The 15,026-nt window shown below is 37.6% G+C and overlaps 1 protein-coding gene across 2 annotated transcripts in view; it reads right to left on the bottom strand.

The window, feature by feature from the left end:
- The window catches only part of LOC115630405 (transcriptional regulator ATRX-like), a 154,571-nt gene that overhangs the window by 114,300 nt on the left and 25,245 nt on the right, over window positions 1-15,026 (bottom strand). For both annotated transcript variants that reach the window (XM_030526935.1, XM_030526936.1), the window contains 3 exons: window positions 3,445-3,638; window positions 3,255-3,392; window positions 3,018-3,193 (listed from right to left, as the gene is read on the bottom strand). In XM_030526935.1, coding sequence (XP_030382795.1) covers window positions 3,018-3,193; window positions 3,255-3,392; window positions 3,445-3,638 — 508 coding nt within the window. The remainder of the gene's footprint in view (window positions 1-3,017; window positions 3,194-3,254; window positions 3,393-3,444; window positions 3,639-15,026) is intronic.

Raw genomic sequence — 15,026 nt, forward strand, 5'->3', positions numbered from 1 at the left:
TTTAATATTTATTCACTTTTTCAAATGAATAGTTTGTGTTATAAATTTTGTCCGATCGATTTCAAATTTGGGTAATGTAATCAACATAACTATATCAACAAATTGGCATTCAACGATTAAAATATAGCAATATGTTTTTTACTTGCCATATATCAAATATCAAATAGTTGGGGACATCACATACACACACTGACACATGCATACAACAAGCAACAGTTCGTGTCTATGTGTGCCCATGCATACATACTTATGTACATGCATATGTACAGTTGTGCTCAAAATAATCGTAGTGATATTTTTCACTACGTTCTACCGTTCGTATTTTTGTGTTTCCTTTCATTTTTAATCCTTTTCTTCTACCTATGTGATCTACAACAAGAGCACAATAAAATGACGCTTTACTTTAGCTTTTTGTGCACTTGTTGTTGTTGTTATTTTCATTTTCCACAGCTAGTCCCTATTCTACGCGCTCAAAATAATAGTAGTGCTTGCACAAACATTCCAAAAATATTAAGTGTGTCGCTCCTTAAGCTCACGAAAAGTAGCTAATAGTAAGTTCTATTATTTTTTAATAGTTTACAATAGTTTCCAATACACATTTTAGTTTGTTTTTTTTCTGATATGGGTAGAGCCAAGCACTGCACTCCTGAACGACGTGCACTCATTCAAAAATTGATATCTGAGGGAAAAACTTACAATGAAGTCCAAAATATAGTAGGTTGTCCTCCTACAACGGTGTGTAATGGTATAAAATTTATCCCAAGCCCCTAAGCACGTGGAAGACCTCGCTCTATGTCAGATAAATTGGCGACCCTTGTAGTGAGATACTTTAGGCAGAACCCATTTGCGAGCTCTACCGATATAATAGATGAATTAAATCTCCATACAAGTACACAAATAATACGGAGATGCCTACTGCAAAATAATATGGCAGCTCGGAGTCCAAGGAAAGTGCCCCTTCTCATAAAAAAACATCTGGCAAGACGAATTAAATTTGCACAAGACCACATTGATTGGCTAGTGCAGTAATGGAGAAACATTTTGTGGTCAGATGTTAGGCGGCCACCAAACACTGAATGGCACCCTCGATTCACCACGAAAACCGTAAAACACGGAGGAGCTCGTATTATGATATGAGCCAGTTTTTCATATTACGGCACGGGGCCTTATATTGGCTCCGGAATGTCATGGATCGCCACCTTTATGTGCATATAATGCAGAATATTATGCTGCCATATGCCATTGATGAAATGCCACTGACTTGGGTATTCCAGCGGGATAATGATCCGAAGCACACAAATAATGTTGCCAAACAATGGTTTCAAACTAACAGTCTCCAGATCTCAACCCGATTGAGAATTTATGGTACGATGTAAAGAAGGAAGTTGCCAAGAGTAAACCAACTAATTTTGAATAGGTTTGGGGACCAGCTAGACATGCTTGGAGCTCCATTCCTTCTCAAAGATGTCACAATCCCGTGGACTCCATGCCAAAGCGATGTGCTGCAGTTCTTGCACACGAAGGCTATGCTACAAAATACTAATATTATTTAGAAAGTCCTAATATGAGTAATTAAAATAATAACCGTATTATTTGGATCAGTTGGGACAAGTAAGAGGCCAACAAATGAAACACTACTATTATTTTGAGCGACCAAATTAATGAAGTTTTGGAAAAATAATTATTTAAATTGTTATATGACCAGAATTTGTTATTATTTCTTTATAATTTACTTGTTAATATACTATACTTAACAATACAAATTATTTTAAGTTCATTAAATCACCATTTCATACATTTTTTGAACGAACTAAATTTTTATGAAAGCACTACTATTATTTTGAGCACAGCTGTATGTATGCCTGTATATGTATGTAGCATGTACATACAAAACAACAACAACTGCAAGTCAATGTCTCGCTCTTCTTCTTTCGTTGTGACCATTTAATGTTAATTGCAAAGGCAAAACGCCAAAAGTTTACAGTTACCGTCGCTAGGCAACGACTGCGTAAGCGATAGTAAAGCAGAAACCGAATAACGGAGCTACGTATATTCTGCTTCGCATTGCGGGCAGATGTATGTATGTATATGATTTGTTCTTATTGAAGTCAATAAATAATTAGATTAGGTTATTAAAATATTTTGCTTATTGCATTCAAACTTCGATATGTTGATGGTATCGGTGGCTTCAACTATCGAAAGTTTTACTCTAGCAAATTGAGATGAGAATTGTCAGTGCTTTTTGATTGGCTCATCGCTGCACGGCATTGACACGAGTGCCGTGTTTCATATTCCGACTTTGTGCGTGACCGTATTGACTCAATATGGCACGAAAAGACTCAAATGTGAATTTAAAATTAGGATATACCCTTATAATTATTCCCCCTTTTTTGCAAATCGTCTATCTTAAAACGTTGCGTTATCTCTATATATAAAAGAGTTTGTCCTGACTAATTGGTGATCAACGCACAGCCCAAACGGTAAAATATGAAATTTGGACTCAAGTATCCTTTCATAGTATCCATCATAGTGTAGGAGCACACTAAGAAAGGCTTTTGGAAAATTCTAGCTCCAAAGGGGGGAAAACGAGCTTTAAAAAATATTAGTTATAGAGGTCATGTTCGTTTGGTCATGTGGTCATGTTTGTTAGTTTGGCAAGAACAAAAATGTAACGGACTACTGAACAATTTTTTGTCAAGAACAGAAAATGTTCATTTAAATACCTTAAATGCCTTCCTACTGGTAACTCATAAGGTGAAAACATATGGGTAGGTTATGCACACACAAAATAAATACAATTGGAAACATTATATTGAGCTGGGTTAAGACGGGCAATACCTGCTAGTAACTTATATACACTTTCGGATAAGCTACAATTTCTTCGGGGTTTTGAATAAATTCGTTCAAATGTGGTACACATTGTTACCCATTGGCCTACAGGGTATGGGCCGATTAAATATATTAAGTCTGATTTATAATCATAAAATTAACTAAATAGACATCATCACAGTGCTCACCTGCACAAACTTTGATAATTTCTTATGCAAGACGTATGACCTTTGTTTCATTACTGTAATATCCTTTTTACTTGAATCCTTATGTTGGCCATTCTTAATCGGATTGGCATACAAGTTGGCAAATTCTTTTTCAGTTCCCAAGTACAACGGTTTAATAAAATTAACCATGCTATAATCTGGAAAGTAATAAGAACTGTGTGATTAAAAGTGTTTGTGCACTCCTCCTTAACTGCTTACATTCTTTAAGGTTATTTTGAATAGGAGTTCCAGTTAAAATAATGCGCTTTGGGGTAACAATTTTTGCTACAGCGAGACTTATTGCAGATTTACTGTTTTTTATGATATGTCCTTCATCACAAACAACGAGATCAGCACCTTCTCGAAAAATAGTTAATGGTTCTGTTATGGGCAGGAATCACTTACTTACCTGGTTGCAAAAGATGTTTGTTTACTTTTTCTCGAATATTTTCTAGCGTGGCAGGGCAAAGGTTCCCTCTGTTTTTGTAAGAGTGATAACAGACCAGCGTTCGGAAAGCTTCATAGCCCACCAGCAAGCATCCCGCTTTGTTTGTCGAAGACAATGACCATTCTTCTAAAACCCGTAGTTTATCTGAAATGTCACTTAAATAAAATAAGTAATGTTTGATTATTAAGGTGATTTTGATAATTTAATAATTCCCTTTAATTGACAATGAACGGAAGTTGTTATACATTCTGATTCTTGCATGTATTTATACACCTCCATGTGTATGTATATTTATTTTTTAATTTTTGTTCCTCGAGTCGTGGACTTTCTCTAACATCAATACAATTAGTAGGCACTAAACTCTAAAAAGGAATGTATCGTCTTCAAAATTGGCACATATAATATTGATGTTATTAGAAATTAATAGAAAACAAGTAAAAAAAAAAAGCTAGTCGGGTGTACTGACTTTGAAATACTCTGTACATATGTTTACAATAATTATAGAAAATAAAAAAATGAAGAAAATTAAAGAAAACAAGAAAGGAATGCCAAAGTCGAGCAAGATCAACTCTTAAATACCCTGTACCTCCCCACGAAAAACGAAATTAAATTAATTAATTAATTTAATTAATGTGTTCCATGTACACTCGCACAAAACTAATATACCCTTTGGGTACAGGGTATAAAAATTTGGACCGATTTTGGGCAGCGCTGGATCAGCAAATATATTTATGGCTATAACTTCTTGTTAAATCGGTCTATCAAAGTGAAACTTGGCATACGGACACATAATGACTAACTGGGGGTATTTCCCAAATTTGAGTTCGAAATTCCAAGAAATTCCGGGAGTTACGATTTGCGTGGGAGAGGGGGGAGTGGGGGAGGGAGGAAAATTCCGAAATACACATTTTCTGCATATTCATATAAGGCATCTGAGACTAAAATTTGGTGTCTCTAGGTCTTATAGTATATAGGCGATTATACGAATGGGAAATCGGGAAAACCCCCATAGGGGTGAAGTGGGGGGGGGGGGGGGGGGGGGGGGGGGTAATAAAACAAACTCGTATAGCGTACACACATAAGGCATTTTTGTGCAAAATTTCTTTCTCTTATAGTCTCTCATATCCAGGGGTTCATACCGACGGACGCCACGCCTCCTTCTGCCTGTTACCTCCCGCAAATCTATCATACTCGTGTACATTTCATTGTACAGGATGTTGTCAATTACTATTATTTACTTTACTTATAATTTATTTCAAATCGAAAGAGCGAAAAAAATGTCACTCCAGTACGAAGCCCACAAACTGCAGCATTAACTAAGCTGTCCTTCTTTTTTATTGCTTCTGCTATGGGCGCATATAACTTAATGTCAGGAGTTTGTTTGGGTACAGGGTATTTCACTGTCGGGCTTGCTCGACTTCATACAATCAAGACTCAAAATGACCACAAATTTCAACAGTCATGTTAGAAGCATGCCAATTCGAGTGTTTTTATTAAATTTTTCTAGAGTTTGATTATAACTTGGCATGTACTTTTTAATATAACTTGCGAAGGTTTATACTTTTTCCGATATCAACATAATATTATATTCTTTTACGATTTTTACATAAATTTTATGCAATAAATACTGCTTAAATGCGTCTTCTGAGGCTTTGTTGCTGCCCCGAATGCCAACAATTTCTGCGTGCCAAAACACGAGTTTTGCGGCAATAATCACGATTTTTTCGAAAAGCGTCAAAAACGGGCAAATGGTGTTATTTTGAGATGAAGAACAACATTCATAAGTACAAGCTGTCGTAGTTAGTTGTTGTCAGCAGTTGTCATTTCGTTTTTTATACTCCAAAAAAGATAGGGGACGTATGTTAATTTTCTACGAACAACTACATAAATTGGACATTACACATAAATCCAAGCCTTCGACTACACATAAAAGTCCTATATACAGTAAAAACTACATATTTTGGTCTTTATTGATTGTTGATATTAGAAACTGACAACGAGCTACGCTGAATTTGTAAAAATCAGACTTGTACCCAGAGTTTTTAAAACGCCTATATAACCAGGACCTAACATTTTTAAAATTAGACACGACGCGATGTCCGCGATGTCAAATAGGAACGCAAGCGTCAAGCGCACCGGTTGGAGCGCGGCTTCGGCCCACTGTTTGCTGTCTGATTAGGTAATAGGTAAAATAAAATAAAACTATCCAGTTTTTGCAAATCCTCCAGTGCAGACTCCTTGGTGCCAGCGCCGATCTCTGACTCCTGTACGATCACTTCTCAATTCTACACTCGTGTTCATAAAAAAAAGCCGAGGGTAATTTAGCTAGTATTTTTGTTGTTCTTTTGAAGAACCGTTATATAACGATACTTTTTAAGTTTGTTTTTTGTTTAATGGCATTCAAGTGCAAAAATTCCCTCAATTTGAAGATAATTAGAAGATGTAGCAAAAACGATGGTTTTAACAGAAATACAAAAAATGTATATTATTAGTTTTAAATAATAAACTTATTAAAATATGTTAGATATGAGCAAATGTGTAAAGAATCATCTGTAGGGAGATTTTAGGTAAAATATTAAAAAACCGAGAGTTTAGGGCGCCAGACTGGCAGCGGACGTTCAAGTATAATGGGCGTCAGGACAGGAATTTAGTCCGAATATCTCTGCGCAACCGTTTTATAACTCATGCAGAAATTACTGCAAAATAAAATGATGCCAGTCATTTGAAAGTAAGCAGCTCAAATGTCAAATGGCGAATAAAGAAAAATAATTTGAGCGCAATACGAGCTGCAAAAAAACCCTTCCTTTGAGCAAAATTCGTTCCTACAGACTAAATTGGTGCAAAAACTTGTAGAGGAAAAATTGGTCAGCTGATGGTTGGGCTAATATGATATTCTCTGACGAAAGCAAAACCAACTTAATTGAGCCAGATTCGAGAGTCATGGTTTATCGTAGAGTCAATGAAAGATTCAGTGATCAATGCGTGCAAAGTTTTGTACTGCATTCCCCATACATTATGGGCAATATAAACTCGTGATGTTGGAGAACTTGTATTGCTGGAAGGTACTATCAACTCTGCAGCCTATGCGGAAATAATAAAAATGGATGTTTTGCCTACAATCGAGGCTCTAACTGAACACGTTTCAAAAGGGTTTTTTCAAGTCGATTGTGTACCATTCCACTGTTCGAAATCGGAAAGAAATGCGTGGATATTTTCTAACGTGTCTAACATGGTTTTTTTGTTTCAAGTTTTCCAAACATTTTATCATTAAGTAACTATTTTGCTTGGCGTAGGTTAAGGAACTTAAAGATATTTTAGGTATAAAGTCCCTTTCTTGGCCGGGAAATGAGCCAGACCTCAACCCTATTGGGAACGTTTGATCCATTATTAAGTGAAAAATACGCCCTTATAAGCCCAATAATATTGTAAAAGTCAAAGAGATCATTGAATTAACAAGGTATAGTGATATTTCTCCGAAATTATTAAGAAAATTATACGAAAGCATGCTTAATTGACAATAGAGCAGTGTAAAGGCAAGGGGCGGCCATACCCACTATTAAACAAAAAACTAATTTTTATAATTAAAAAAAAAACTGAAAAAAGGAGAAATGTGTTTTTTCTGCTTTTTACAATCGTGTTTTATCATACGAAAAAAAGACTTCGTAGAAAATACTGTTTTTGTCATGAAATAAAATCTTTTAAATAATAATGTTATTTGCAGAACTGACAAGTCTCTTTAGTCACATCAACAATATATGGTTTTAACATATTATTAACATTAAAGTGAAATTTGTTATTACTATTATAATATAAAATAAAATCGGCATGTGTAGTTCCTGGACACCCATCGTGACCTCTTTGCTGGCCTTTTTGAAAAAGTCCAGCTCCAAAGTGAGCTCACCTTTACATTCTAGCAGCGAGCTGGCCCTGGGATATATAGCACAGCGGTCTTTTAGATTTTATTCTACATGAAACTCAAGCCGTCGGATAATATAAGGAGGTGACGAAACAGCAGAATTGGAGTAGTTGGTGTGATGACCCTAGACACTATCGTATGAATTTTACTTTTGATCTTTAAGATATTTGAGCAGCAGCCGTCATATCCGGATCCGAAACGCAAAGCACCAATACGCTAGAGCAAAGCCTTAAGCGAACAGTCGTGCTGCGGGAGATTTGGTACTAGGCTCATTGGCAGCCCACATTCGGTATTAAGACGAACACAAAGCCTGCAGAAGAGCAGAAACTATTCAATCCCGGCACCACAGGATCCAAGCTTTTTAACTCATTTTTATACCCTGTACCCGTAGGGTAAAAAGAGAGAAATCGATCTAGACATGTCCGTCCGTCCGTCTGTCCGCCCGTCTGGATGAACGCAAGGATCTCAGAAACTATAAAAGCTAGAATAACTAAAGTTGGCATCCAGATCCTCCTAGGTCCGAGAAAGGACGAGTTTATTTTATTTTTTTTTTAATTTTCCGTTACATACATTTTTTGATTGTTTATTTTCTATTTTTTCTTCTATAAATGTTATTCTATTTTCTCTTGAAAAAGAAGATTTTAACCAGCCCCCTTTCCCCGTTACAGAGTTTCGTCAATAGCGTCCACATATATAATTATCTACTGTTGTTTAAAATCCTATTCGGTCAATTCTAAGAAAAGTTATTAGCGAACCAAGTTCTCGCCAGTACAACCGCACCAAACTGCAGCAACAAGTTCGCTCTTCTTCTTACTCTTTTTGCTGCTATGGGCGCATATAACTCAGTGACGGAAGTTTACCTGTGTACAGGGTATTACACTGTCGGGCTTGCTCGACTGTAGCGTTCTCTCTTGTTTATACTCTCTACCTGTAGGTACAATGCAAAATGTAACAGGCAGAATGAGGTGTTGCAGATCCCACAAAGTATGTATATTCTTGATCAGCGTTACAAGACGATTCGATATAGCCCATGTCTGTCTGTCCGTCCATATGAACACCTGGGTCACAGAGACTATAACACCAGGAGGGTGATTGTTTGATGCACCCTCAACTCCCACAGGTATTACAGATTTTCTATAACGCCATTGCTATAAACACCTAGACCTCGAATACTTTAATCTAATCCTAACCTAATCTGGGTACGCAGCACAAGTGCATTTCAAAATTCTCCTCCCTGCAGCCACTCCACTGCTTTTAGTGATTTTTCATAACTCCCTTAATTGTAATCTTTTAGTAAACTATGGGAAATACTTCCAATTCACGATTCTGTTTCTGTATGCAAGTTTCATTTAGATAGGTCAACTTTAAAGGAAGTTAATGCCATAAATGTGGCAAAGATCTGCCCGCACACACAGACCCAAACACGCAATTAGATCGAGCATCGATATAAAAATAGAACCAGAAGCGGTTAAATCAATCCGCAAGGTGAACGGCGGAAAGCAAATAGCCACACTCTCCCTCCCAACGGACAAAGCAATGGCACTTACTGAGCTGGGAAAAGTGCGCATAGGCTGGGTCGTTTGCCGCATTCGGAGTGTGATACCCCCAAAACGGTCCTTTAAATGGTCCTGGGCTTTGGCCATATAACAGCAAAATGCACGAGCGACGAGGATCTGAAAGACTACTGTTTCAGATGCGGCGACAAGGGGCATACAGCCAGGAACTCCTCTAACAGCCCAAAATGTGCACTGTGCTTCCAGTAACGGACCATGCCATAGGCAGCTTCAAATGCCCGGCATTTAAGGAGGCGGTTCACCAATTGAGACACTAAAGGTTCTTCAGCTTAACCTCAACCACGCGCTGCAATGCGCAAGACCTGCTTCTGCAACTGTCAGCGAGGAAAAGGTAAGCCTGGCAATTCTTAGCGAGCCATATATAGTCCACAGCAGTAGTAGCTGGGTCGCTGACCTGTCCGGTAAAACGGCTCTGTGGCTGTACGGACCTAGAACGCTATGGTTAGAGCTGGCCACATCTTAGTTAGTGCCAAGATGGCTAGTCTGTGGATATATAGCTGCTACCTAGCACCTATCCTACCCTTGACGGACTTCGCAGCAGTCCTATGATACCAGAGGGCTTAACCGAGGTAAAATTGCAGGCGATTTCAACTCGTGGGCGCTAGAATGGGGCAGCAACGTCACCAACGCCCGAGGCCGGATATTACAGGAGGAGCTCTCAGGCCTATTAAATAGTGGAGCGCAGCACACATTTAGCAGGGCAGGTATTGGCTCCATGGTCGACCTGACCTTCTGAAGCAGTTCTCTACAAAACCAAATCAGATGGTCCATTACCGACACCTTTACAGCAAGTGACCACGTGGCCATAATCTTCTCGGTAGGCGAGATAGTACGCGGACTTAAGGACACACCGCTCCCTAGTATCGCATACAGGCTGGAATCCTTTTGTCCAGCATCATTTGCTAGCGCGCTCAGCTGCTTCACACTCACCGGAGATCCTTAGCGTATGGCTGTGGACGCCGCTGCTCAAATCAGAGCTGCCTGCGATGCTAGCCTTGCCAGACGTCCACCACTACAGGCGCCATCACGCTCCGGTCTACTGGTGGAATCACGATAGTGCTGATCTGTGCAGACTGTGCAACAGAGACGGGAGAAGAGCTCAGATAGCAAGAGATACGCCCCTTTCGACCTTCTGCAGGAAGCCTACAGAGTAGCGAGGAGCTCGCTGAAAAGAGCAATTGTAGTTAGTTGGCGGGAATGCTTCCTAGAGTTCTGTGGCACCGCCAGGTCCAAATGCTGTGCCAAATTGCGCTTTAAGGCCAGCACTATGCATGCACCCTGAGGCGGTCGCCGGTCTCTTCGGGAAATGTATCAGAGAGTGCGTTTTCCCGACTGGTGGAAAATACAGAACCTTGTCCTGATCCCAAAGGCAGACAAGCCACTTGAAGACCTCTCGTCGTACAGGTGTATAGGATAGGTGTGCACAAGGATGGAGGCTGGAACTAGGCTGTCACCCAACCAATTTGGATTTAGGAAGGCGAAATCCAGGCAAAATTGTAAACATCGCGTCGAACGCTATCACAGGTACGAGATGGGGAGGAGGCACAAAGGACTACTGCCTGGTGGTTACTCTGGACGTGAGGAACGCGTTTGATTCGGCGGACTGGGGCTGTATTCTGAATGCGCTGACGGCTCAGGGCGTTCCTACGCACCTGCAGCGTGCCATCAGAAAGTTCTTCAGCAACCGTGTATTCAGGTACCACAACACATCGAGCACGAAGACCTACAACATCGTTGCAAGCGTTAGAATGGTTACAGTCCGCCAATAAAAAGTGTGGTGAAAATTACTCTTTTGAATTGGTAAATAATTTGGTTGCAGACTTTGATGGCTTGAGTGATGCCAACTCATGGATCGAGCAATTGTGTAATATTGCTGAAAAGTTTATGCTGTCTGACATGTTGCGAGCTTTATTTGCAACCAAAGTGACGGCAAAGCCAGATCGTGGTTATATGCGAAGCCGAATTCGATGAAAATTACCAGAGTTGCTACAAGAATTTTGTTTGGTTTTTGGTACTAAACAGCATAAACTAGAGCTTCGCAAAACTTTTGAGGCTCGTTTGTGGCAGTATGGAGAAAGTTTCGCAGATTATTACAACGACAAAATTGCCCTAGCCGAGAAAATTCGTATGGAGGAAAACGAACTTCTAGATTATGTGATCGATGGCATACCGGAGACGCAAATCAAAATACAGGCATCGATGCAAAACTACAAAACTAAAGAGCAGTTGTTGGACGCAATGTCAAGTGTGCAATTAGTCAAGGCCAATAGCTACAGTACACTGCAGCAGCCGAAAATAATAGCTACCGAGAAGTTGGACGTGAGATGCTACAACTGCAACAGCATTGGACCTTATGCGGCTGACTGCAAGAAACCTAGAAGGAAACCAGGTAGCTGATATGCATGTGGCAGCGAATCGCACACCGTTATTAACTGCTGGCAAAACAAAAAGCAGAGTTCGACTGAGCAGCTAAGGAAGGAATATGTAAGAATGTTCAACTTTACTCTAGTTAACAATATTAATTTTAAATTTTCCGCACAAGCGCGATCAGCTTTGCAAAAATTTGTCTATTTCCTAAAAATGTTAAGTTAACAGAAATTAAAAATGTCATGTTTGTTGGAATAAATAACAGTATGTTAGAATCATATGGAAAACTTGAATCTACTGTAAAAATTATGAATAAAAATATTAAACTCAATTTGATCGCAGTTAAAAATGGATCTATGGGGTATTCTGTGGTTTTGGGACGAGATTTTTTAGAAAAAACTAAAAGCAAAATTGTATGGTTAGAGACAAGTCCTACAGAATTTATCGAAAATGCAAAAATAGGTAATGACTATCTTGAGATTAACGAAAAACAAATTCAAAATATAAAGAAAATTGAAATCGATAATAGTGACGATTTCGAGAAACAAATAATGTTGATAGATTTGCCTGCTGTAACAGACGAATTGTCGCTAAATATTGGACTACACATAAAAAACAATGTTAAGCTTAAGTTTACAGAAATGTTTCAAAACACGTATGTTAAAATGAAAAGACCTTTAGAACCCTAGGTAAGAACTGAAATGAAACTTGTTTTAGAGGATACCAAGCCTTTTAATTGTCCACCTCGCAGATTATCTTATATTGAAAAGCAAGAACTTCAAAAAGTTTTAGACGATTATTTAGAACAAGAAAGGAATGCTAAAGTCGAGCAGGCTGAACTCTTAAATACCCTGTACCACCCCACAAAAAAGTAATTAAATTAATTAATTAATTAAATTTAATTAATTAACTAAATTAAATATAAAATAGTCCATGCATGCATACATACATTTACATTTACATCAGAATCGTGCCTTATGCGTGTTTGTGTACTTGTACATATGTATGTATGTGTGCATTGGGCCTGGTTATATGGCTATAACTTTCTTTCCGATCATTCTATCATAATGAAACTTGGTATACGGATATATAATCACTAACCTAATGTGACTACCAAATTTTAGTTCAAAAGTTTAGTTCCAAGAATTACGGGAGTTATAGAAAATCGTTAATAGGGGGGGAGTGGGGGGTGTGGATCAGAAAAAATGAACGAACTCGTCCTTTCTCGGGCTCAGGAGAATCTGTATACCAAGTTTGGTTATTCTAGCTCTTATACTTTCGGAGATCCTTGCGTTCATACAGACAGACAGACAGACGGACAGACAGACAGACAGGACTAGATCGACTCGTCTCGTCATGCTGATCAAGAATATATATACTTTGTGGGGTCTGCCACGCCTCCTTCTGCCTGCTACATTTTTCAGCTCTCGCAAACCTAATATACTTCTGTACATTTCATGTACAGAGTATACAAAAACTGGAGATCTCAGAATGTGTGTTGATTTTAGAAATTTAAACAAAGTTACTACAAAGCATAATTATCCGATTCCGCTAATTGATGGAAAAGGTTAGGCAACAAAAATTTATTTTCAAAATTAGATTTGAAGAATGGATTCTTTCATGTCTATATGCACGAGGAATCAATAAAATATGCGTCATTTACAACGCCCCTTGGGCAGTTTGAATTCAAAAGAATGCCGTTTGGACTAAAAAACGCTCCGTCCGTTTCAAATGTTTATAAATAAAATTTTTGCAGATCTTATTCGGGAGGAGAAAGTTATTGTTTATTTAGATGATATTATGATAGCTACAGATAACATTGAAGAACATAAGTTAGAGTTGCGCTTAGACAAGTGTGAGATTCTTCAAAGTAGTGTCAAATATCTAGGTTACACCATTGATGAATTAGGTATTAAAGCAGATGAAAGTGGTTTATTAGCAATCAAAAATTTCCCTGTACCTGAAATGGTGTACAAAGTTTTTTGGTTTATGTTCATATTTAAGACGATTTATTCAGTACTTTTCAATTGTTGCTAAGCCCTTATACGATCTTACAAAGAAAAATACGAAGTTTGTGTTTGGTGCTACAGAACTTGAGACATTTGAAATTCTTAAAAAGAAACTGGTGAAATCTCCAGTGTTAGCTTTGTTTAATCCGAAAGAAGAGACAGAATTACATTGTGATTCCAGTGCTTTAGGCTTTGGTGCGGTGTTAACACAGAAAAAAGAAGATAAAAAGCGGCATCCAGTGTTTTATTTTTCAAAAAGAACGACGGAAGCAGAATCGAAATTTCATAGCTATGAATTAGAAACATTGGCTATAATTTATGCATTAAGGAGGTTTAGAGTTTATTTGTACGGAAGAAAATTTAAAATAGTTACCGATTGCAACTCAATGATTCTGACATTGAATAAGAAAGAATTAAATCCGAGAATAGATAGAATAGAAGATGGGCGCTCGAAATGCAAAATTTTGATTGTGTAGTAGAACACAGGGCAGGAACTAGGATGCAGCATGTAGATGCGTTGAGTAGAAGTAGTGATATGTGTTATGTCAAAATAGAGACTCGAAAATAGTGAAACTAAAAGAAGATATGCAAAATGCCGAACATAAATTTTACGAAATGAGGAATGGAATTGTTTATAAGAAACTAGATAGACAAACATTACGGTTTTACGTCCCAGAAGCTATGGAAAGTCATGTCATATATAAATATCATGATGAAATGGGACATATGGGCATTAACAAAGTTGTTGAATTAATTAGTAAAAGAAAATTAGGACCAATGTTAGCAAAACTTACAGATTTAGATAACAGTTTAAAGTGGGAAAAAGTTGTGGAAACAAATGAGTTCACTCTAAATAATACAAAACATAGAATGGTAGACCAACATCCAAGCCTTATATTGTTTGGCATAGATCAGAGAGGAAAAAATTTGGACGGCATCAAAGAGAATATAGATTGCGAAGAAGAAAAGAACAGAGACCTAAAACAAATTAGAGAAAAAGCCCAACAAAAAGAAAAACAAGCCCAGGAATATAATGGAAAATATGCAAATGCAAAAAAAAAACCTACTACTAAATACAAAGTGGGAGATTATGTTGTTATCAAAAATTTCGATTGTACTACAGGAGTAGCCAGAAAAATTCCGAAGTTTAAAGAACCATACAAAATTACTAAGATTCTTGAAAATGATCGCTATATACTTGTAGTAGAAGATGTTGAGGGATTTCAACAAACACAAATTCCGTACAAAGGTGTATGGGCAGCACAAAATATGAAATATTGTTTTCAAGAAAGAAATTCAATAGATTTAGGTGGAAAATATAAAACTACAGATAAAATAAAAAAAGTGAAACAAATAATATTACAAAAATTTAAAGAAAAAATGAGTTTGCTTAGAAATGAGAATATTGTAAATAATGAACCAATTGTGACCAAAAGATATAATTTAAGAAATAATGTAAAGAAAAAATTGCACATGAATCGGGTGATCCATTATGTCAGGACCGTATACCGATGCAATATAAAAGTACCCCTGAAATATAGTTTGTAAGATATATCGATAAATGTAAATAATATCGAGATGAGCTCCACCGAGCCTCGTCTTTCAGAAAGTCAGTATTAAACGAATGTGCAAAGGAGAACGTTTGTTTTACTCGCCATACTACAATTGATTTTTTTC

The sequence above is a fragment of the Scaptodrosophila lebanonensis genome, unplaced genomic scaffold, assembly GCF_003285725.1.
Source record: "Scaptodrosophila lebanonensis strain 11010-0011.00,11010-0021.00 unplaced genomic scaffold, SlebRS2 tig00001410-arrow-pilon, whole genome shotgun sequence".
Taxonomy (NCBI): Eukaryota; Metazoa; Arthropoda; class Insecta; order Diptera; family Drosophilidae; genus Scaptodrosophila; species Scaptodrosophila lebanonensis.